Source organism: Lissotriton helveticus, chromosome 10 (genome assembly GCF_964261635.1).
Source record: "Lissotriton helveticus chromosome 10, aLisHel1.1, whole genome shotgun sequence".
NCBI lineage: Eukaryota > Metazoa > Chordata > Amphibia > Caudata > Salamandridae > Lissotriton > Lissotriton helveticus.
This window is the reverse complement of record NC_136071.1, coordinates 654152424-654176825: the sequence shown is the minus strand read 5'-3', so window position 1 is coordinate 654176825 and position 24402 is coordinate 654152424. Positions and strand designations below refer to the sequence as shown.

At 46.2% G+C, this 24402-nt stretch overlaps 1 protein-coding gene across 4 annotated transcripts in view; it reads left to right on the top strand.

The window, feature by feature from the left end:
- LOC144784431 (multidrug resistance-associated protein 1-like) overlaps positions 1 to 24402 on the top strand; it is a 1265484-nt gene that overhangs the window by 638528 nt on the left and 602554 nt on the right. For all 4 annotated transcript variants that reach the window (XM_078663181.1, XM_078663182.1, XM_078663179.1 and 1 more), the window contains 2 exons: positions 21707 to 21853; positions 22387 to 22474. In XM_078663181.1, coding sequence (XP_078519307.1) covers positions 21707 to 21853; positions 22387 to 22474 — 235 coding nt within the window. The remainder of the gene's footprint in view (positions 1 to 21706; positions 21854 to 22386; positions 22475 to 24402) is intronic.

Genomic DNA, 24402 nt, shown 5'->3' with positions numbered 1-24402 from the left:
CGGGGCCTTTTGGAAGATTCTTTAATGACGATTGCAGGGCATAATGCATTTCGGCGTATGTGTGCCTTCATCAGATGCCCTTCACAAGCCCAGGACTACACCTCCCCTTCCTTTGTACTGCTATGGTTCTTCACTGGGCGGGAAGTCAGCTGGCTCCCCCAGATTACTTGCAGCTGTAATGAAGTGGATGAAGACTACAGCCCCCATCATGCAGTATTCCGGTAAGAACCAATGGTGGAGTCCGTGCTTCATGAGCGCTGAAATACCTGGCAAAGGAGGGGCTAATAGTTTTTGGTGAGTCCTGTAAATAATAATCAGAGTCTTACTTGGGTCTCCAAACGTTCTTCCACATTCACCAGGATCAAACCGGGCCATACAGCGCGGATACAGTGATCCCGCTGTCACGTGAAGTCACGAGCCGCTCCTGGCAGTGGCCACTTGCTCGGCCTGGTTATTGAGGCGGGACTGGGTGATCCGATACCTCAGAGGAAAAAAAGCACAGCGTTGCCACTGGAACCAGCAAAAACACAGTCCTCTTGTAGAACGGGTCCTCTGAACGTGGTTGCCAAAAACAGCATAGAAACATCAAACAACGACCACTCCGTGTGAGAAGAGATCAGAGGACACAGCGGGCCTTTTGGAAGATTCTTTAATGATGATTGCAGGGCACAATGCATTTCGGCCTATGTGTGCCTTCATCAGACGCCCTTCGCAAGACCAGGACTACACCTCCCCTTCCTTTATACTGCTACGGTCCTCCCCTGGGCGGGAAGTCAGCTGGCTCACCCAGATTACTTGCAGCTGTAGTGAAGTGGATGAAGACTACAGCCCCCATCATGCAGTATTCCGGTAAGTACCAATGGTGGAGTCCGTGCTTGATGAGCGCTGAAATACCTGGCAAAGGAGGGGCTAATAGTTTTTGGTGAGTCCTGTAAATAATAATCAGAGTCTTCCTTGGGTCCCCAAACGTTCTGCCACATTCACCAGGATCAAACCGGGCCATACAGCACGGATATAGTGATCCCGCTGTCACGTGAGTCACGAGCCGCTCCTGGCGGTGGCCACTTGCTCGGCCTGGTTATTGAGGCGGGACTGCGTGATCCGATACCTCGGAGGAAGAAAAGCACAGCAATGCCACTGGAACCAGCAAAAACACAGTCCTCTTGTAGAACGGGTCCTCTGAACGCGGTTGCCAGCTACCACATAGAAACATCAAACAACGACCACTCCGTGTATATATATATATATATATATATATATATATATATATATATATATATTTATATATATATATATATATATTCTGTCATAATTGTTACCCTATCCCAGTGTCTCCAAGCAAGTTGGTGCCAGCTAAAAATTCTATCACATCATACTACTTTGTACAGGAAAAGTCCACAAAGTGACAGCACACAAGGATTTCAGTATAAAATGCTTTTTTATTCCATGATTCAGTAATACAGTAACATGGTAGCAGGAAACAAATGATCCGAAAAAAGGCCTTTCATCAAACCAAGAGTGCCTAACAACTCAAATGATAAAAATAGTAGCAAGGTCTGCAAGATCATTTATTAATATAAGACATACTAGATGCTAATGTCCTTTGTGAGCAAAAATATATTCCCAGAAATGGTTTGGATAAATTATTTTGCTCTTATTTTTCATCATAAAACAATGTCTCAAAAACTCAGAAAACGGTATTTAGTTCACCACTAATGACAGAGTGTGAAAGGGAGCCTCCAATTCATCTCATAGGGCGTTTCCAAATGCATTCTAGGAAATGGAGTTCACAATGTTAGCAGTTTTAAATAAACTGTTGCATGATTTTGCTACCGTAAAATGATTTTATCAGACCCATTAAATATCTGACACAATATGGTAATATAGAATTTTTTCTCTGTGAAAACATATTCAATAATGCGAAATATAACACAAATAGACATACTGTTGCAAATAATTATATGAGAGACATTTCTTGTTACATAATTTTAAGGAGGAGGTAGGGGTTATTGGTTAGTCCATATTATTGGAAATATACTTATATAGACATTTAGTATAAATGTTAAGTCTCATGGTTCAATATTAACATGAAGAAATGAATCAGTAGATACAGAACTTTATTTATCCATGTCCTATATCAGATCCCTTATCATAATTGTTTAGAAACAGAAAACTGCAGCTGCATCTAATACGATGTATTTCTACTATTTATATGTTTACAATACTTATAATGGAGAATGCCTAGCTACAATTTATAAAGCTCGTGTGAACTGAGTACAAAGATTTATCTTTTAATACTTTTTCACCATTCTTAAGTGCAGTAGTTAAAAACGACAACCAAACTTTCGAGTGGTATAGCATAACATGAAACAACAGATCTTAGCATAAATGACTGACGTAAAGCTAATTGTGAAAAAAGTGCTTTTGTAGGAAAGGGCCCCTTTTGACATGATTACCCCCCACTTGTTGCCTGGTATCTGGTGCATATGTGACTGAAAATGTGCTGGGTTCCTGCTTACGAGGTTCCCAGCACCAGTGTTCTTTCCCTAAACTGTACCTTGTGTTCCACAATTGGCACCCCTTTAGGAACCATGGAAGTCCCTTGTAAATGGTACCCCTGGTACCTAGGGCGTTGGACCTAAAGAGGGTCCCTAAGGGCTGCAACATGAATTGTGCCCCCCCCCAAGGGATCCCTTTCTAAGCTCATGCAATTGCCATTTCAGCCTGCATGTCTAGGTGCAGAGAAAATTGAAGAGTCAACATGGCACACATCCCTGTAGGCCATGCCTGTGAATCACTGCATTTAGTATGGATAAGCCACCCTTACAGCCCTAAGGTAGGATGCACTATACCCATGTGTTGGCACATCTGCACAGGTTGATGTGTCCCTGTAATATCTAAGCAAAACCTTAGATATTACAAGTGCACAGGGAAGCCATAACTAGCACTTGAGCGGGACACTCGCCATTATGAGTTTGTCTATATTAAACACCTCGTCTTAATAAACCTACACTGATGCCAGTGCTGGATCTATTAATAAATGCACACAGAGGACCCCTTTGAAGTGTCCCCTGAAAACCTATCAACTACTAGTGTGTTGACTGGCTTGGCTTGACCAGCCAGCCACCATAGACAGGTTTCTGACCTTCTGAGGTGGGAGCCTCTGCTCTCGGAGGCCAGGAACAAAGCTTGCTCTAGGTGGAGGTGATCACACTTCGTCCAAGCAGAATAGGCATTCCAAGGCAGGAAGCTTCAAAAGGCCTTTCACCCTTGTAATGCGACCCTGGGCCTCTCCAGATAGTGGTGATACCCATTCTTCGGTCCTGACCCCAATATTTTGCTTCAAGACAGGGGATAAATTAGTAAGATTAGGAGTTGTGCCCACATTTAGTCAGCAACACCGCTTGGGCGGGCCAACTGATGTGGACTCCACTATTCAGAATGCTCCATGTTGTTTTGAAAGGAATAATTTTATCAGGGGCATGGGTATGCCCGATTCCCACAGGAAGTGGCCATATAAGGATATAATTGCCCTACATGGCTACTACCCAGTACTCCCCTTAACGCCCCTAAATTGAGTATTTAAGTGGCAATCCTCGATCTTGGACTTCAGATTCAATGGACCTAAAGAACAAAAGGACAAAGAAGAGCTGTTGAAACCAAGAACTTAGTGTCTGCTGGAGACTTTTAGTGCAAAACCCTGCCTGTCGCTTCAAGACTTGACAATCGAGATGAACTGTCCCGTCCTGCCTCTGTGTTGCCTCTAGGAACTCCGGAGGACCACTAGCCCTTCGCTAATCGCCCAGTAAGCAAGCACATTTCAAGGGACATCAGCACCCTTGAGACCCACTCCATGTGTTGCCAAACCGTCCTGATATTTCCTCTCCGAGTTGTTTGCCCCTGAATGCGAGGAACACCTTTATGCATCATGCCCAGATGACCTACTTGATCTGTACCTAGCCCGCCCAGCCTAGGTAATGCCAAACTGGCGGTGCTCCTTTGTTTCTAAGGCCCTTGCGACCTCAGCCCCCATTTGGGACCCCTCAGACTTGCCTGCAAGCTCCTTGTGCAGCCATGTGTACTTCTCTTTATTACACTGTACAGAGAGCAGCTTAAATTCACGCCCCCCTTTTGTACCGCTTTGGCAGCCATAAGTGTGGCAGGGTATGCTCAGACGTGAGTTCCTTGCTCACTTTGCCACTGGATTCAAGCAAGCCGGGCTGAAGACGGCTGTAATGACAGAAACCGGTCCTTGGAAGCTTGTTTCCGGTCCAGGGAAGGCATGGCTTGGCAGTTCGGGCTGGACTGTTCCCATGAGGCACAGGGTCAGACTGATTTGCATATAGCCATGTCTGAACTGGGATGGCAGAGTGGGCTAAAGAACAGTGATGGATCAAACCCAGATCGTTTGACTGGGTGTGAGTGTTTGATTGATTCAGATGCTCCGTCCATCACCACCCCCTTTTGTACCGCTTTGGCCGCCATAAGTGTGGCAGGGTATGTTCAGAAGTGAGTCCCTTGCTGACTTTGCCACTGGATTCAAGCAAGCCGGGCTGAAGGCGGCTGGAATGCCAGAAACCGGTCCTCAGAAGCTTGTTTCCGGTCCAGTAAAGGCATGGCTTGGCAGTTCGGGCTGGACTGTTCCCATGAGGCACAGGGTCTGACTGATTTGCATATAGCCATATCTGAACTGGGGTGGCAGAGTGGGCTAAAGAACGGTGATGGATCAAACGCAGATCTTTTGACTGGGTGTGAGTGCTTGATTGATTCAGATGCTCCGTCCATCACCACCCCCTTTTGTACCACTTTGGCCGCTATAAGTGTGGTAGGGTATGTTCAGACGTGAGTCCCTTGCTCACTTTGCCACTGGATTCAAGCAAGCCGGGCTGAAGACGGCTGGAATGCCAGAAACCGGTCCTCAGAAGCTTGTTTCCGGTCCAGGAAAGGCATGGCTTGGCAGTTCGGGCTGGACTGTTCCCATGAGGCACAGGGTCAGACTGATTTGCATATAGCCACGTCTGAACTGGGGTGGCAGAGTGGGCTAAAGAACGGTGATGGATCAAACCCAGATATTTTGACTGGGTGTGAGTGTTTGATTGATTCAGGTGCTCAGTCCATCACCACCCCCTTTTGTACCGCTTTGGCCGCCATAAGTGTGGCTGGGTATGCTCAGACGTGAGTCCCTTGCTCACTTTGCCACTGGATTCAAGCAAGCCGGGCTGAAGACGCTGTAATGCCAGAAACTGGTCCTCGGAAGCTTGTTTCCGGTCCAGGGTGCGCATGGCTTGGCAGTTCGGGCTGGACTGTTCCCATGAGGCACAGGGTCAGACTGATTTGCATATAGCCATGTCTGAACTGGGGTGGCAGAGTGGGCTAAAGAACGGTGATGGATCAAACCCAGATCTTTTGACTGGGTGTGAGTGTTTGATTGATTCAGATGCTCCGTCCATCACCACCCCCTTTTGTACTGCATGTCCGAAATGGCTAAATGGCTGAAGGGCAACTCGCTTCAATTCAATAGCGAGAATACAGATATTCTCCACTGCAAAGTGGGTAAGATCTCTCGAGGATTGCCAAATGATTTCTGGCCAACAAACACAAACGTCTCGCTGACACCAGTAAGCTCAGTGGGCAATCTGGGGGTCAGCTTCAATGAGAAAATGAACTTGGAGTCCCACTTTAATATAGTAGTGGGAGCCTGTTTTACTCTCATTCGAGGACTGCGTAAATATTACCTTTGCTGCCAGTCCAGACAAGAACCACAGTAGTCAGGAGCATTATTCTAAGCCACTTGGATTACTGCAACACCCAGCTTTTGAAATCCCCGGGATATCTGATTGCCAGACTCCATAGTATCCAGACACCAGCAGCCAAGCTTGCGCTGAACCGTCCATGTCGCTCCTCGACAACACAGGCATTAGCGTAGCTACATTGGCTTCCTGTGGCGCAAAGGATCCTGTTCTAAGCCTTGTGCGTTTCGTTTAAGGCACTTCATGGGCAAGGCATGACAAGTGCTGACATTACAAAAGACTTATATTGGACAGGACGGTCGAATCCTGGGGTTTTCAGTAGGAATTATCTTTTCTTTTTTTTATTATCTTTATTAAATATTTCTCCCCTTTTCTTTTTACAGAGCACAATATACAAAATACAAAAAAACTAAGATAAATTGGCGGATTGCAAAATATACAGAGAATAACACAAATTCAGAAATACATAATATTATAAAGCCGGTTTTTTGACACCAGAGTTAACATTTCAATACATTTGAATGCATTGGCTAACTAAAATATAACCTCATAAAGCTAAAGACAAGGAGAATACCTAAATACTTTTTTCCTGCCTTTCCTTCCAGTTATCGAAAGGCTCCCAGATTTGCAACCCTGTTGCTCGCCCCTTTTGCCCTTAGTTGCATATATCCCTTTCTCCAGTTTATAAACAGAGAGGAATCTAGCCAACCATTGATGGAAGGTAGGTGGTATTTGATCAAGCCACGCTGAGGCAATACAGATTCGTAACACAGCCATAGCCAGGAATATAAAGTAACATGCAGGCTAATCTATGCTGTCACCATCAATGCCTAACACAATTCTTGCCGGTGTGAGGGTGGTCTCAATTCCAAGTGATCCCACTAAGAAGGATTCTATAGCTTTAAGGAGTGGCTGTAAATGTGGGCAGGTAGCAAAGACATGTACTATCTCAGACTCTGTGCTATCACATTGGGGGCAGGTGATACCCGCCGTTCCCCCCCACTGTGCAATCCTAGCGGGCATATACTATAGCAAATAAATTGTTTTGTAATGCTGGGCCTGATGTGCGGCCGAGCAAAGGATATTTTGTGCTAGTTCTAAAGAAAGATGGAAGTACTCACGCCCTACCCCAAGCTTCTCGGCCCACTTGTTTTCGTACTTCTCTAGATCATCTTCTCTGCTTGCCAACAGCTCGGCATAGAGAATTGTAACCGGGGGACCATCCCTACCCTCTATAACCTCCATAATTGAGTTTTCCCAAACCCGACTGATCCTCCTCTTTTGGATGTTAAAAAGCTTCTAACTTGCAAGTACTTTAGAAATCTCCTTGTCTCAACCCCATAGAGCAGCTGAATATCAGAAAACTGACACATTCCGTTCAGACCCATCAAATCCCGGACCTTCCTCACCCAGCACCGTCCCCAATCAGTGGAGATGGAATCTGAAAAATTTCCGCATGAAGAGTATCATTCTTATACAACCTGGTATATGCATTAAACCTCCCTAACCCATACTTCTTCCTGAACGATGTCCATATCTTATATGCAGCCATCATGGTCTTAAACGTTGTCCTTTTAAAGTAACCGGGGTCTGTATATTTCAAAAAAACATTCTCTACATCCGCTCCCAGCTGTATTGAATATATTGCAATAGAGCCTGAAGTGCCCTCTAAGTCTGATGCATCTCCCCCTAAAAGACCAGACATATACTGCAAGGCTGCTGCCCAATAATACATTTTAAAATCAGGGACAGCCTATCCACCTCTGTCCCTAGGGAGCACCATGTATCGTAAGGCCCTTCTCGTCTTGCCATGTGCTCATATGAATCTATTTGTCAGCTGTTCTAAAATACCAAACCATTTTGCCTAGTATATGAGTGGGATTGCCCTAAAAAGGTATAGAAATGTTGGTAGGAGGATCATTTTGATGATGCTAGTACGCCCCACTATAGAGAGGTGAAGATTGTGCAATCTGTCCAAGACCTTTTTAGCCTTATTGATTATAGGTTCTATATTCCTAGCTACCACTTTGTCCAGATCTGCAGAGATGTTAATCCCTAAATAAGAGTTCACTACCCGATAGTCCGAACAGACCGCCTTTTCATTCTTAATGATCTGCATTTTAGGACCATTAAGGGCATATCCAGAGTTTCGGCCAAACCCCGTGCCTTCCATCTCGACCTCCGTTATAGGCTCCGTGGGTTGAGGTGACAATTGCCACGTCATCGACGTATGCCAGGATTTTACAGACCCCACCCTTGGTCTTTATAGGGAGAATCCTCTCATTCGCCTCTAATTTTCGAAGGAGGGGGTCTATATACAGCGCAAAGAGCAGTGGCGAGCACGGGCAGCCCTGCCTTCAATCAATCAATCAATCAATCAGCAAATTTGTAGAGCGCGCTACTCACCCGCTAGGGTCTCATGGCGCTTGGAGGGGGGGGGGGGGATCGCTACTGCTCGAACAGCCTGGTCTTGAGTTGCTTTCTGAAGGAGAGATGGTCCTGGGTCATCCGTAGGTGGGTGGGGGGGGAGTTCCATGTCTTGGCCGCCAGGTAGGAGAAGGATCTTCCTCCGGCGGTGGATTTGCGTATTCGTTGGACGGAGGCGAGGGCGAGGCTGGCGGACCGGAGCTGGCGGGTGGGTGTGTAGAATGTGAGGCGGCTGTTGAGGTATTTCGGGCCCATGTCGTGGAGAGCCTTGTGTGCGTGGGTGAGGAGTCTGAACGTGATCCTCTTGGTGACGGGGAGCCAGTGCAGGTCTTTCAGATGGGCAGAGATGTGGCTGTGGCGGGGGATGTCCAGGATGAGTCGTGCAGAAGCGTTCTGTATGCGCTGGAGTCTTTTCTGGAGTTTGGCTGTGGTTCCGGCATAGAGGGTGTTCCCGTAGTCCAGACGGCTGGTGACGAGGGCCTGGGTGACCGTCTTCCTGGTTTCGGTGGGGATCCACCGGAAGATCTTACGGAGCATGCGCAGGGTGTTGAAGCAGGAAGACGAGACGGCGTTGACTTGCTTGGTCATCGTGAGGGAGGAGTCCAGGATGAAGCCCAGATTGCGTGCATGGTCCGTTGGCTTGGGTGCGGTGCCCAGTGCAGGGGGCCACCAGGAGTCGTCCCAGGCGGAAGGTGATGGTCCGAGGATGAGGACTTCTGTCTTGTCTGAGTTCAGTTTCAGACAAATGTGATGTCTGAGGCCTTGTGCCTCGTTTAATCTCTAAGGGCATAGTATATTCAGCATTCACACGAACACGTGCTGTAGGAGCTAAATATAATGCCTGGATAGCTTGAATATAGCCCTCTCCAATGCCGGACCATCTTAAAGTTGACCAGAGATAGTCCCAGGAGACCCGATTGAATGCTTTTTCAGCATCCAGCAACATAACAGACATTGGGACTCCTGGAGCTTCTGTGGCGTCAAATAAGGTAATAACTCTGCGAATGTGCTGCGTCGTTCCTCTCCCTGGGATAAATCAATGTTGATTTACACTTACCAATGTGTCTATAACCTTTGATAACTTGACAGCCAGAGCTTTGGAGAAGATTTTGGCGTCTGAGTTCATCAGTGTTATAGGTTGTAAGACCCCGGCTCTGTAGATACCTTCCCTTTTTTTAAAAATAATTACAATATCTGCTCTTGCCCAAGATTTTGGAACAGAAGTCCCTGTCTGAGCCTGCTGGATTGTAGCAACCAGGTGGAAGGAGATTACATCCTGAAAGATCTTATAAAATTAAATAGGTATCTGGTCAGGTCCTGCAGCCTTACCTCACGGTAAGCTCGCCAAGGCAGCTAGAATCTCATCTGCCTCCAGGGGTGAGTCAAGGGCTACCCTATTCTCCTGGGAAAGACATGGGGCAGGGATACCTCTAAGATAAGATTCAATTTCCAAGGGATCCTTTGGATGCTCTTCATCATATAGTGTTGCATAAAACTGCCTCAAAACCTCTCTGATTCCCCTCGAGTCCGTGAACAAATGCCCAGAGCCATCAATAACCCCTTTAACTTTGCGCAGAGCAGCTTTCTGCCTTGCGCGAACTGCTAGGGTATGACCCACACGCTCGCTGAATTCATAACACTGTTACTTTTTGGTTAAATATGTGGCAGCTGATGTGCTAGATAGATTCTCCTCTGCCTCCGCTTTTGCCCTAGCTAAGTTAATGAGTGCCTGATCTACGGGTGTGCCTGCTATTGAAAGAGCCGCCAACTCGTCCTCAGCCTCCACAAGAGCCCTAGTCAATTCTGTAGCCCTAACCCGCTCCTGCCTCTGTCTAGCCAAGCTAAAGCTTAATGTTTCACCTCGAACACATGCCTTGAAAGCATCCCAAGTGACTCCTGAGGATGTGCTATCCCTATTGAGGTCCCAGTAACCTTTGATCCAACCCCTCATGTGGTGGACATAGTTGTTATCCTTTAACAACCCCCCCTCAAAAGTCCACATTCGCTCCGGCCTAACTATCCTTGTGTTGTCTAAGGAGAGAATTAGAGGATTGTGATCAGACACGATATGCGGACGTTTTTCGATCTGAGAGTTTAACAAGAGACTATTAGAAGACAGGAAACAGTTTAGCCTAACACACACCTTATTGGGAGCAGAGTAATAGGTGGTCCCAGAGTCACAAGGCTTCAATTTTGTCCATGCGTCTACTAACGCATTGTTTCTTGCTAGGCTTAAAATTGCGCGACACACCTTCTTCTTCTGCCCTTGATATTTCTCAGTTGGGTCTAAACCAAGTCCTCCCACCCCATTGATAATAAAAATCCTCTCAGAGTATCACATGTGGAGCCCATGTTGCTAATTCTAAATCTAAGTATGAAAATATCTCCGGATCATCTTCAGTGGATCCATAGATTGACCCTAAAGTAACCAAGTTGTCATTTGTCATACATTCTATCAAAACCCACCTGCCCCACAGATCCTCGAGCCTTTTCCTGACTAGGACATCTTTCGATCTAGGCAATATCACCACACCCCTAATGTTGGCTCCCTGCTTCGAGTACGCCAACAAATGATACCCCAGCCGTTCCAATAAGAACCCTTTTGTTCCCTCAATGTATGTCTCCTGTAGACATATGAAGTCCGCGTGTGAATCTCTCAGCACTGCTGATACTCGCTGTCTCTTGAGACGATCGTTCAAGCCACATTCATTAATTGTAACTATTCGTGTAGACATTAAAATACATCTGGTGCCTGACCTAACAAATTCTCCAGACCATCATTGCTCAAGTTCCTAATATTATCTTCTAGCCCTGCTGAATACAATCCTATCACCATTTTACCTTGCGTACTCCAATAAGTGCTATATGTGCCGTACCAGTAACCGCTCAAGTGCCCTCCAATACTGTGCCCTGCTTCCTTACCCCACCCTGCTCCCCCAAGCCCCTTCCTCAGAACCCTTCCCACCTTACAGGCAAATAGTTCAGTCATGAACTGTGTGTGACAGCTTTAAGCCCGCAGGAAGTCGTGAACCCCCCCTCAGTTAATTATCCACACTGGTGCCCTCATGCTATAATGCACTTATGCTATTGCACTACTCACACTCATAATACCTACTGGGTCTAGCAATACAAATCTATAGAGACCAAGTCGGACTTCACTTATCGCAGTCCAACACTAGTCCCCCTCTGATCCTTCTTTTCTTTTAGCTCTGTCAAAAATGCCTGGGCTGTTACCTCTGAGAAGAACATCCTAACTTGACCATTTACCAGCACTTTAAGCCGGGATTGAAATAGCAGATAAGCTTCGCAACCCAAATTTTGAAAGGCAGGGATAATTTGTCATAACCGCCACCTCCACTCCACAGTAGCGTGGCAGAAATTGGGGCGATCAAAAAATGTCGTACCCTCAAAAGATCGCCTAGCCTCAGATTTTGCCTTGTCCATGACCTCCTGCCTGAGAAGGTAATTCCCCACATAGACAAGAATAGCTCTAGGCCTGTCATTCGTAGATGCAACATTTTCTTTCCTCTGAGTGAGAGGGAACCGGTGCGCCCGCTGTACCTCAACCTCCCAGTTCCATGCTGACATTTCCGGGAAGGCCCCCCTCAACAAAGTGATAACAAATGCCCGGACATCCTGCCCCTCTGCCCCCTCCACCACACCCAGCAGTCTAATATTGTTCTGCCTTTGACGATTCTCGAAATCTTCGAGCTTCCACTGAACATTTTCTACTATTTTCTCCTGAGTGTCCTTAAATGCCTGTCATTTAGTAACAGCATCCTCAAGTTTCCCCGTCCTTTCCTCCACCTGAGTAACTCTGCCAGCAACGTCCGCATATAGTTTGTTCATTTTCCTTAACGACCCTTCTATTTTTTTGGTTGCTTGCTTGGCCCTACGGCATTCCGACCTTGCCTCCCCCTGCATCTGTTTAAGGGTAGTGTACAACATATGCATGGTAGGTGTCTGTGATGGTGTAACGGCATGATGCTGTAAGTCTGCACCACCTTCTTCATGGTACAGCTGCGATGTAGCAGAATAGTCCCAGTCACGTTTTTTAACTACTTGTGCTTGTAACAGGCTCCCTGTTAGCTTTCGTTTACATCGGGATCTTTCCTTCATCTGCTTGGCCCTCTGAGTGGCTGATGCCCTCTGTACTGAGGCACCTTCATCAGTGGAAAGCTCTGAGTCACAGTCCCCTGTACAGCTTTCCTCGTTAGATAATGAGGACCCCGTGTCCTCATTAAGGGAGAAGAAGCAGTCATCGCTAGGGGAGCCTGTTACTAGATCAGGATGAGCAACTTTCTGCAACAGCTTAGAAGCGGCCAGTCTCACGGGAGCTAATGGCGTTGGAATTAGTTGTGGACCTGCTGGGAGAGACTTATGCCCGATGTCTCTATTAATCTTAATTCCCTTGTCCGCACCTGTCCCGATGGTAGGTATTTCCAATCCAGGTTGAACTTTATGTGCAGGACCCCCTGCAGAGTAACTTCCTGACCCAGAACCAGCTAGAGCATGTCCCGCAGCTAGCCCCACCGATTGCGCTGCTTGCAGCTGTTCCTATGCCTCGGGCCCTGCTGTGGATACTGACTCAGATACCTATGTATGAGTGCTGCCTCCAGGTTCCTCTGAGTTGATCTCACCATGCGCAGCCCCTTCCTGCTGACTATCCACGCTGGCAGCCATCCACTGATTGTATTCCTCCAGCCCTGCTTTGGATAGCTGGGAGGGTCGCTCATCCGACCTCTCATCCACTGCATCAGTGCTCGACTCACTCTGCCTTACTTCCGGGCTGGAAACGTGTCGATCCTACATCGCGCCCGCAGACAGACTGCATCCAACCTCACCTCCTTCCTCACCCACCTCCAGGGCCCCAGGAGCTTCCACCACGGGAAACGACTCGTACAAGGTAGGCTGCCGGGATGTAGTTTCTTTAGGCCTTGTACCGCCGACTTGTCGATTTTTAAGACCTTTCCTGGCGGCGCCGGCGGTGGAAGCAGTCTCCTTTTCTCCAGAGCTCTGGCCCCGCAAATCCTCGGAGGCTTCAGTGTTCTTAGCAGCCAGTTTCCTTGCCTGCGCTGTACCTCGCAGGGTGGGGGCCGGAACGGGGGTCAGTGCTGCGGCTTCTTTTGATGAATCCTTGTGGTCTTTCTGGTCTTTCACCTTTGCTCCTCTCGGCTCCATTCTGATTATCGAGTAGTGTAGATTCTGGCGGAGCTGTGACTTCAGTTGCTCAATCACAGAGAAGAAACCTCGCTGAGAGAAACTTGTGAGTTGATTCTCACACCCGTAAACTCTATTCAACAAGGATCCCAGCCAGTACGTAGCGCTCAGCATGCTTCAGCATACTTCAACATCGCTATGTCATCGAGAGGGGAGAAGATCACAACTGCTCCCTACGGCCGGTCAGCAGCCATCTTGTCTCAAGCGGCCATTTTGCCTCCTTCCGGGTTGAGGGTGAATCCTAGTGATTTTATGCAGTTTGCCAGAGTGAGATTACTTGTGAGGGCGTCCAAAGCATTTAGCCATTCTGCAATTTGAGGGTTTTCTTCTTTGTTGGAGATGAGGAGGATTTCCATTTTTTTTAAATTAAGTTTTAGGTGATTTAGAAACAGCCAGTGTTTTGATTTCTATTAGAGTTTATTTTAGTTTGATGATGTCATCTAAGGAGGAGAATTCTAGATAGATCTGTGTGTCATCAGCATAAAGGTGGAAGGGGATGTTAGCGTTTTTAAGTATGGTGGTGATGGGTTCCATGTATATGTTGAACAGTTGTGGTGAGAGCACTGAACCTTGTGATACTCCCCTGCTGACAGGGTGTAGCTCGGAGGAAGAGTTGTTCATTTTCATCCTTTGCAAACGGTTGTGTAGGAAGGAGGAGAACCAGCTTAAGACCACCTCTTCAGCACCTACCCTTTCTTGTAGGGCCTTGATGAGTAGTTGGTGATCAGCTGTGTCAAATGCTGTTGATAGGTCCAGGAGAATGTGTAGGCAGCATTGGTCAGAATCGAGGGATTTATGGATGTCGTCTGTGATGTTGAGAATCGCGGTCACAGTACTGTATCCTTTTCTGAACCCTGATTGGTGGGTATCCAGAAGGTTGAAGTTGTCCATGTGTTGAGTCAATTGTGAGAGGACACATTTTCCGAGGATTTTGGATGAGAGGGGGAGATTGGAGATGGATCTGAATTTATTCAGGTCCTTGGAGTCAAGGCCTGTTTTTTTTAGTAGTGGTGTGATTTGGCCGACTTTGAGGCAGTCAAGTATGCTGCCGGTTCTCAGGGAGCTGTTTATGATCCTGCACCAGAACGGGGCTATAGAGAGTTTTAGTTTTTCGGTCAGTTGGGTGGGTAGAGGGTCGAGGACATGGGAGGCGGGTTTGGAGGTGGAGATAAGCTTGAGGATCACAGCTTCCGGGATGGGGTTGAAGGACTTCCAAGTTTTCATGGGGTGCACACATGTGCTTTCAATTGTCGCTGGAGGTAGGCTTTCGCAGGCGGGGTTGGTGTTGATGTCTAGAGAGCGCTCAATCTTGGACATTTTTAGTGCGAAAAAGTTGGCAAAGTTTTCGCACAATTCCTTGGAGGCCTGCATAGAGGATTCGGGGGGTTTGGAGGTTTGTTGCTCGATGATTTTAAACAGTTTATTCGGTCTGTTCTTTGCGTTGTCCAGGGCGGAGCAGAAAAAGGCGGATTTTTCCCTGCAGATGTATATAGTTTCTGGTGACGAAGAAGTACTGGTACTTTTAAGCTGAACTTGTGATTGTATGAGGCCAGCTTTAACCCCATGATTTACCTGATCAGCATTTTTACCTTCAACCTAAGTATGTCAGATAAGCTAATACGTGATGTCCAACAGGACTTTCATAAATGGTGCCAGGAGCTTAGAATGAGACAGGCTGTATTCCAGAAGCTGTGTCGTTTTATGGTTGTCCAATACTTTTGCGTTTTTCTCCTGGGTAATTTTTCTTAAGATTAAATCCCAGGAAGTAAGCCAATGATAAGTATGTAGGATGGGTAGACATAGTTAAAACACTCCAAAAAGTTACACAAGGTTAATAATATCCTTGTCTTCAACGTTCAGTAAAGCAACGTTGAGTAATGCATCATACACTGGAGGTCATCTTGGAAGCTTGCATGAGTCTCGCTCCAAAATAAATCGATGATCATCAATAACGACTTTTTCCAGCTTTGATAGAAGAAAAAGATTCTTTATTTTCTTGTAAGTCAACTAAAATCTACTCTATGATAATGCTCTATACAGTGTTTTTCTACATTTCTAGAGAGCTGCAATCTGTCTGATCACTGGGATTCGAAAAACTGATCTGCCCTTTTACCTTCAGGATTCAATGCATTGACTTAGGGGAAGGCCTGCTTTGATTTCATGGCTCAAATACTGATGTATTAATGTTTTTAAATGTGAACTTGTGGTACCTTAGACAAAAAGGAGGTATCTGCCCAACCGGGCATTGTAATCATGCAAATTCTATGCTTCTGACAGTGCCCCCAAAATAATGTGAATCACTGTGGGATTTCAGTGCACTCACTCTCTACATTAGAAAGGAACGCACGTTAATGTCTTTTTGCAGGGCTTAAAAGACCTGACTTTTTTGTGAATTTTTCTTCCTTGTCTGCCCACACAGTCCGTTACTTGGCTGGTTCATGGGAAAATAAATTAAATGTAAATACATTTCATCCAAATATCTATTCGGAATACTAATCTGAATATGACTCAGAACATACAAACACCTTCCTCTTGATTGCTTTGAGTTCACCCGAGATCCCTAAATTCAGCTCCCACCTGAACATATCTGCCTTCAACTGACATGTAAGGGCGATCCGAATCATCATAAGCAACTTAACCAGCTTTCTTGGAATCGTAATACCTAGGTACCGGATTGAAATCTTGTTACCTTGGTCATTATTTTTGTTTTGCTCCAGTTAATTCTATTTCTGATAAGCCACCCAACGCATATTTTGAGCAAAATTCAAAATCACAGGAATAAACTCAGTAGGGTCAGCTACCAGGAAGGGCATATCATTTGCATTCAAGATGAGCCATAGATTCTCCCTATTTCCATATCTCTCATTATCGCAGCAGGAAGAAGAGGACACCACTGTTCTGTGGTTTGCATGTTTCCAGTAACTGAACAAAAAATGGCCTTCTTTGTAATCTCATGGTACTGTACCTCCAATTTTCACTACTCTGCAGACATTAAGGTAAAATATAATGAGAGGTGAATGATCAGACTAATCAATATGATCCACGCTAGTAGATAATGTCTTGTGTGACAGGAAATAAATACTAATAAGGTGGACATGTAAGAAACCGTGGTGGCTGACACAATGAAGAGGTCATGTGGCGGGTGAAGTGTGGGAGGGGAAGCGCCGTGGGGGTTTTAATAATAAAAATAAAATATAAAACAACTTACCTGGAGCTGCAGCCACCTCCCGAGTCTCACTTCTGTGGTCTCTTCCTGGTCCCAGGCTCCTAGCATACACTGGGACAGACTCCCTGTGCAATCCCGATGCTGCTCTCATGCCATGAGAGCAGCGTGGCGATAGGTCTGAGCGGGGTGAAACAATGCTCCACTCAGACCAGGAAGTCTGTGGGGTTTCTCCAGCCTGGCTGTTCAATGCAGCTGGGCTGGGGAAACATAAGTACGCACGTGTGTTTGGCCGGCCTGAGATGGCCGACCAAGCACATTTGTGCACTTAGAGACTGCACATAACTCTCCTCCTCCCACCTCCCATGCCTTGGCCCCGCCCCACTCTGAGAGCCAGCAAATGAAAAATAAAACAATTTAGGAAATTATTTTATTTTTTACCTGCTGGTTCGGAGCAAGTGGGGTGATGCTCCTCTGCCATTGCGGAGGAGCCGCCCCTGGTAAGAAAGACATTTACAAAGTTCACTAAAAGATTGAGTGAGGTTGTTGCATGTGAGAGATAAGAATAAGTTAATATTATAACACCCCACCCAATCACAGGTGGAAGGTAGAAATGTGATGCAAACAAGAGATGGAATGGATTCAGTATGTGGAATATTGCCCTTGATGAGATGTACACTGTGTATGGCAGGGTAAGTATTAAGGTTGAATTACAAGAGTGAGGGCATATTTCCTTATTTTAACTTTTATGCTTCAGCAACTATTATACCCCAGCAACCATAATTTTTATTTAACTTACATTTTTTCAGTGAATGTAATTTTCTTTTACCTCTATGTCTTTTCAAATGAGTAAGGGGAAGAGAAGAGCAGATGAGCAGCAAGCTGTCTTAAGTCTCCAAGTCCCTCAGGGTGAAAGAGGCCGGCAAGAACCTACATCTGTCCCATTGTCCTGTTCGTAATTGTGAACAGGTCTCTGGTGCAGCTGTCACCTGTATTGGTGGGAAAATGTGATGGCGTATGGCAAACGGTGACCTCTGACACCTAGATCAGTACAGTGTTAGCTTTTGAAAAGAGTGTGCCAAGACAGGCTTTGCTAACCCCATCATGTTCATTTGCTGGATTGCTGTATATTAGTTCACTCTTCAAGTGAGGGTGCAGGGCAATATTTTTACTTCACCATTCCCTTTCCCAAGGGTGGGTCATGTGTATGCCAGTCCTCCTGTCTTGGCCAAGGGTGGAGATGTAGCAGTGTTATCCCTTTCTTGCCTCAAGCCAGAAGTGGATATATTTGTTAGATATCTGGTTTGCTAGTAGGTGAGCTATATTTAGTGATGTTCTCCCCTGGATTTGTTTGTTTACCTACAAGAGCAGGAGTGTAGTCACAAACCCCCTTCTTGCCTAAAAGACAGAGTTTTTTTTCTTTGCTGCTGCCTTGCTCAAGTGCCAGGTGATAATTAGTGCCCTTCTTCCCCCCTTTTGCCAAGGGCAGAATGGGTGGTATATTTGTTCCTTCATCCTTAGTGAGTTGGGAGGAATCTTTTGATTATTGGATTTCATGCTAAACTACATATAAACCGTTAATATGACTTCAGTCTGCACCACCTTAGTTGACTAACGTGTTTATAGTTTTAGTACAGTTTGGCTTTATGGGAGAATTGATGCAATGTGGTAGTCTTGATCATAGAGGCCTATTCTGGTCAGCGAATGTCAGAATCATACTTACTGGACACTTGTGTCCTGGTGTGGTCCAGTGCAATGCTTCACTTTCTGTTGGGATCTTGTCTCGCACCTGCTGGGCTTTGGTCACGTGGTTGCTTGCCTGGTTTTCCTAGTGAAGTTTTCAAATGTGTTGGCTCCTCTGTCTGGTTGCTGACAAAACAAAGTCTGTGCCTCCTTCCTTAGTATGTCTTGGTCTTTTTCTTTGCTTGTTGTATGTGCACATTCTATGGATAGAAGGATGTATGAGTTAATGGTTACAGTTAATGGAGACAAATTTAGCGATATCATGTAATCCAGTGAAGGATGTCAGTCCATCTCCCAACCCAGAAAGACGTCATCACACCAGTGCTTAATTTGAGCCTGTGGTTTCTGGTGCTCCGCACCGGCACTTAACTATCAACACCAGTGCTTGTTACACTATGCCACAAGGTGTAGCTGTCATGCTATTATAGAGATCACCACAACAACAATTAATTATTAATTCAATATATATTAAAATGACAATTACCTGTCACCTAAGCCATTCCTATAGCTTTGGGGGCCTGGAATAGTATGAATTTCCACACTTGTAGGAGGGTGATGGTTAGTGTTGGACTTGGCCCTTTTTGCAGGGTCATCCCTGAACTTTTTGCCTTCCTCCTATATTTTTTCTGACCTGTTGTTGGCTATTTTATGACTCTGGGCACTTTACTACTGTTGATCAGTACTAAAGTGCATATGCTCTCCCTATTGTAAATGAATGTATACATTTGTGATTCCCTAATTGACTGGTTTGGTTTACTTGTCAGACACTAGTACAGTGCACTGAGTGTGCCCAGGGCGTGTACATCCAAATGCTGCTGGTGGGCCTGCAGCACTGGTTGTGCCACCCACAGAAGCAGACTTGTAAAATGTGTCTAAGGTCTGGCTTTGCAGAACCTGCGTGCAGTCTGGTACGGTCATGTTGACTGGGTAAGTGCACCCACTTGCCAGTCCCTAAACCTTCCCTTTTCTTCATATCAGTCACCCCTATGGTAGCCCCAAGGGCAGGGTGCATTGTAAGTATAAGGTAGGACAAGCCCTGATGTGTGTGGCATGTCCTAATAGTGAATTACAGCCATTTTCATTTTTCACTATTGCAAGGCTACCTGTTTTTAATAGGCCAGTATGGGCTGTTAGATTATTACATGTTTATAATCCTAACTGACTCAGAGAACATGGTAGAAATTCGAGTTTAGTATGCCTGAACTCAGAATGATAAAATACATCTTTTAGTGAAGTTGGTTTTAACATTCTGTGTTTGCAAATACCACTTTTAGAAAGTGGGTATTAGCTTGTCTAACCATTCAAACCTGCCTCTGCTAGGTTGTGTATTCCTTTGTCTGGTTTTGTGAGTGACAGGGCTGGGGAATTCCAAGAGACAGGTTGAGTAACCCAGTGGTGAATAGAGAGATCTGCATCTAGATGGGAGGGAGGAGTTGCACGTGAACCTTGATTAGGGCTGTTCCTATCTTCTACAATGCTGGCTCCACCACCTGGGGAGTGGCTAGTGTCTCTGCCCTGCACACTGAAAGAAAAGAAGGAGTCCTGTAAACAAAGTGCTCCAGGACTGTACTTGCCTTCCACAATGCTGGCTCCACCTCCCGTGGGGCATCTTATGTGCCTGCCCTGCACTGTGAAAGGAGAGGAGAAGTCTGGTAAACAGAGTGATTCAGAACTGGTTTGGACTGGGAAAGGCCCCTTTCCCCTCAGAGAACAAAGGATTTTGGGGTATAAATATTGGGACCCAGATCCCATGAAATTAGATCCCTTTGGACCACATGAAAAAACCTTTACTGAGGAGAGGAACCTGAAGAAACTGAGGAGAGACTATTCCCAAGATGAAGTGCTGCTTGGGGGATTGGCCTGCAGTGGTTGCCTTACGGCCAAAGGAAGGAGAAAGGAACTTTGTGTAATTTGCTTTCAATTTGTGAAGGATTTCCACGGGCTTGGAAAAGCGCTTGCCTCCTGCTGAAGTCTCAGGGACAACAGATTTCACTCCCCAGCTCCCGAGAGTTCTTGTGGAAGTGCCTGCTGCTGTTTTGGGCCTTCTAAGGAACTGCGTGTCACTAGGAGCTGGAAGCCCGACTCATCGAGGAAGGAGCGTGTCGCTATGCCTTCTGTTGCAACTCCGAAGGAGGGTGTTGCCGCTGGAACTGTCACACTGCTCCGCATCGAGAGAAGCGTCTTGCAACGAAGAGGAAGCATGTCGCTGCTGCTGCCGTTGCAACTCTGAAGGAGGGTATCGCCGCTTTAGCTGTCGCATTGCACAGCATCAAGAGAAAAGTCTCGCAGCAAGGTCAGAGCGTGTCGCCGTCGCTGTGCCTGCCGTCGCAGCTCTCAAGAAGGGTGTCGCCGCTAGAACTGTTGCACTGCACCGCATCGAAGAAAAGCGCCTCGCATCCCCGAGAAGTGCGCCGCCGTCCGAGCTGCTGCCGTCGCATCATTGATGTCGCCGCTGTCATTGTCACATTGTGCGGAAGCTTCACGCATTGTGGGAGAAGAGTGTCGCAGTTGGAGTCCACACATCGAAGCTAGAACTTCTCGCATCCCCAGAGAAGCGTGCCACATCTGGAAGATCTTCCCGTCTTATTTCTTTGTACTTGAACTTTGCGGTATTTCCCTCGCTGCAACATTGCTTGTCGTGGAAGCGCAACGCAACCTAAGGTACATTGACGCAAAGTGTCGCATCTTAAGAACTGAACTAAACTAAGCTAAATCTACCTTCTTAAAGTAACAGTATTGTGTATTTTTGTCATTTATGGTCTTGTGATAACTCTATATAAAGTATACTTATGTTTTATATAAACCTTGCATGGTTTCCATCTGTAGTGTTGTCACTGGGTTACTGTATGTGGTCACAAATGCTTAACACACAACGCCTCTGAGATAAAGCCTTGCTGCTCGTGCCAAGCTACCAAGGGGGTGAGCAGGGGTTATTTTAGGAGTGTAATCCCCTTATCCTGATGAGAGGAGAGGGTCCCTATTTGTCACACCTACCTACCTGTGCCAACTAGAGACCCCCAAATCTAACAGTTAGTAGTTGTAATTTTACCATCATTGGCAGCATAACACGGGCAATGTGTGGTACAAGCTGCAGTGGGTCCTGACGAGAGCCCTGGCACTTATTTGTTTTACAAATTAAGCACTGTATCACACAAACCAACATTCTAGAATGCCTATTTTTGTTGATTTTAGTCATATAAACCTGGATGGAGAGCATTGACTTTCTTTGCACTGGATGGCCCTTTTAAGTTGTTTTCTTGTTTTACTAGTGGACCCAATGTGCAGTTTCCACCTCTCCCAGGCTTCTTTTTTTGCAAGTCTGATGTGTTTATTCACCAGCTGTACAAATCACAGTTGCATTGACAGCTTTACAATGTGCTGCCTTTTCTTCTTGTGTGAACAGGTTTCTCTCGCTATGTTCGGAGTGTATTTGGCCATAGATGAGATGCATGTACTGGACGCCCAGAAAGCCTTTGTCACCATTCTGCTGCTCAACATCCTGAGAATCCCACTGCGTGCCTTCCCTATGTCCCTTAGCCAGTCTGTACAGGTATGTGGATGTTTGTTCGATACAGAGGGCCCAATTCACAAAGGTACTTATCTGTAAAGTTACAAGTGCAGAGTTACCTCACTTGTGGCCGAATCTCTGCACTCGAGGAGGAATCTCCGCGCAGGGCACTCTCTGCATTGCGCTGTGCAAAGATTCTGCCAGGGTTGGACTGGCAGTAGCGGGCACCAGGCGCTTCCCCAGTTGGCTGGAGGAGTGGGGGCGGTTTTGTCACTGGGGGCCGGTTTGCAGCAGTGCTGCAATATCGGCCCCCTAGTAACAAAAGCGGGAGCGGTGCTTTATACTGGCACTACCACCACCCCCACCTTCACCTTCCTGAGCCAGTCGAGCAGCAAGGGCTGGTTGCTGGTCCCAGTTCGGCCCTGGATTCCGCCTTGAGGGTGGAGACTCCGCACTCGTAACTTTACTACATGTAAGTACCTTTGTGAATTGGGCCCAGAATGCCTTGGTAGAATCACAATTGCATGCTGTCCTTTTCATTGTCATGTCTTGTAATTGTTGTTTCTTCTATGAAGGCTTTCGTGGCTCTAAAGCGCCTCAGCAAATTCTTTGCTGAAGAAGAACAAGAACCAGATAATATGGAGCACAGCTGTACCCCCGGAAGTGAGTGTTCCACTTTTTATGTAAAACGCCAAAAGTGCATGCTTGTCTGGCCTGCCTACCGCTCCTGTGGACAGGGTAAAGTTAAGAAGGGGTGAGAGGAGGGAAACCGTGGTAAGACAAATGAGATGTGTGTCTCGATGAGATGTTACTAGTATGGGTACACTCCAAAATCTGTGCGTTCGTTGTTGAGGTTTTCCTAAAGGGAAAGCACGTCAGTTTGAACAGCGTGAACTTGGCCGCTTTGAGAGCATGCTCTCAAAGGACCTTGCCAGGCCCAGGGGCCGAGGGGCTGCTGATTTCAGGAGTCCAGAGCAGAGCAAGGCTGCCTAAGTGCTAGTGAGCAAAAACCTAACTTTTGGTATTATTCAGGCATGGCAGGCATTTTTTACAAGGTGCATTTTATTTCGTCACAATAGCAGCAGTAGCGGCTGCTACTGAACGAGGGTGGTGAGCAGTGGGTTCATGAATAGAAAAATACACTTACCTTAGAACGGCTGGCCGGCTGGCCGCTGCCTCTTCTGCGTCCTCTTCCTCCTTCCTCTGCAGTCCGGCCAGCAGGTGGAAGCACACAGGCTCCCCTGGGCCAATCACAATGCAGTGTTGTGATTCGTCTGAGCGCCGTAGATCAGTGCTTAGACTCGAACAGGGAGCCTGTGCATTATGCTGAACAGGTTGTGTGATGGTAGGAACATGCAAAGTGCGCATGAACTGTTTGGTCGGCCCAAGAGGGTCGGCCAAACAGTTCATGTGCACTTTGAGAGTGCAAACCACTCCTCCCCTGGCCAGCTCCGTCCCGCCCCACACTGCACACAGGCTGCATGCAATAGGAAAAATAAAATGACAATAATAATAAGTTATTGACATTTTATTTTTCCTTTGTGCGCAGTGGGACAACATCCTCCGCCACCTTAGCAGAGGAGCCACCACTGAATAGCAGTAATTTTTAGATAGAGTGAATTCATTTACATGAAAAGGACTAGAGCTGCAAACCGCGCAAGTTCGGGTCTTGTATTTTGGCAATGTTGGGCAGGTTTCCCAACGTAAACAAATAGCAAGAGAAAGGGATAAAGACAAAAATCAATAGATAACTATTTTGACGAAGCAATACATACACTCTGCACAGTGGAGATTAGCACATTTCTTTTGGCTGCACGGTCAAGGGTGCAAATGGAACAAAGCAAAATGGAGCAAAGCAAGTTACAAAATGGACCCCAATTTAGTAACTAGCAGAGAAAAATATTTTATATTCTGCTCGATGGAGGTTACAATATTTCGTCTTGTGGGGAGCACCTTACTACAAATCATTGCAGACACTCATTCTGGCCCTGGACGTTCGTATGATAACCTAAGGCATTATGGGTGTTTGAGTATTGCTTTGCTTTCATTGAACTAATTAGACTAACATTCCTGAAAATAATGATTAGTAAATTCAAAGATTAGTCCTGGAGACAGTGTCTGCAATAACCTGGAGTGAGGCGGTCACCCAATTTCTCCTGGCTGCCCAGTTGAGGGTGCATATGGAGCGAAGCAAAATGGGGCAAAGGTAGTAACAAAATAGGACTCGATTTAATCCCAGCAGGAGAAAATACTTTACAATTCACTTACTTTTCTGAACAGTGGAGATTAGCATTTACTCCTGTTTCATATTGAAGGGTGCAAATGAAGCGAATCAAAATAGGCAACTCAAACTGCACAATATAACACACTTTAGTCCCCAGAACAGGAAGCTATTTTGCCTGGTGCCTTGCTTCTCTATACATTTTATCATGCTGCGCAGTCAAGGGTGGAAATACTGAAAAGTGAAAACTGAAATGGGGAAAAGTAAATTCCAAAACACATTTTGGGCCCTTGTGAGGAAACTATTTTACCTGGCTCCTTGCCTCACCGCTTTGTGGAAAGTAACATATTTGATCTCGTTGCACAGTCAA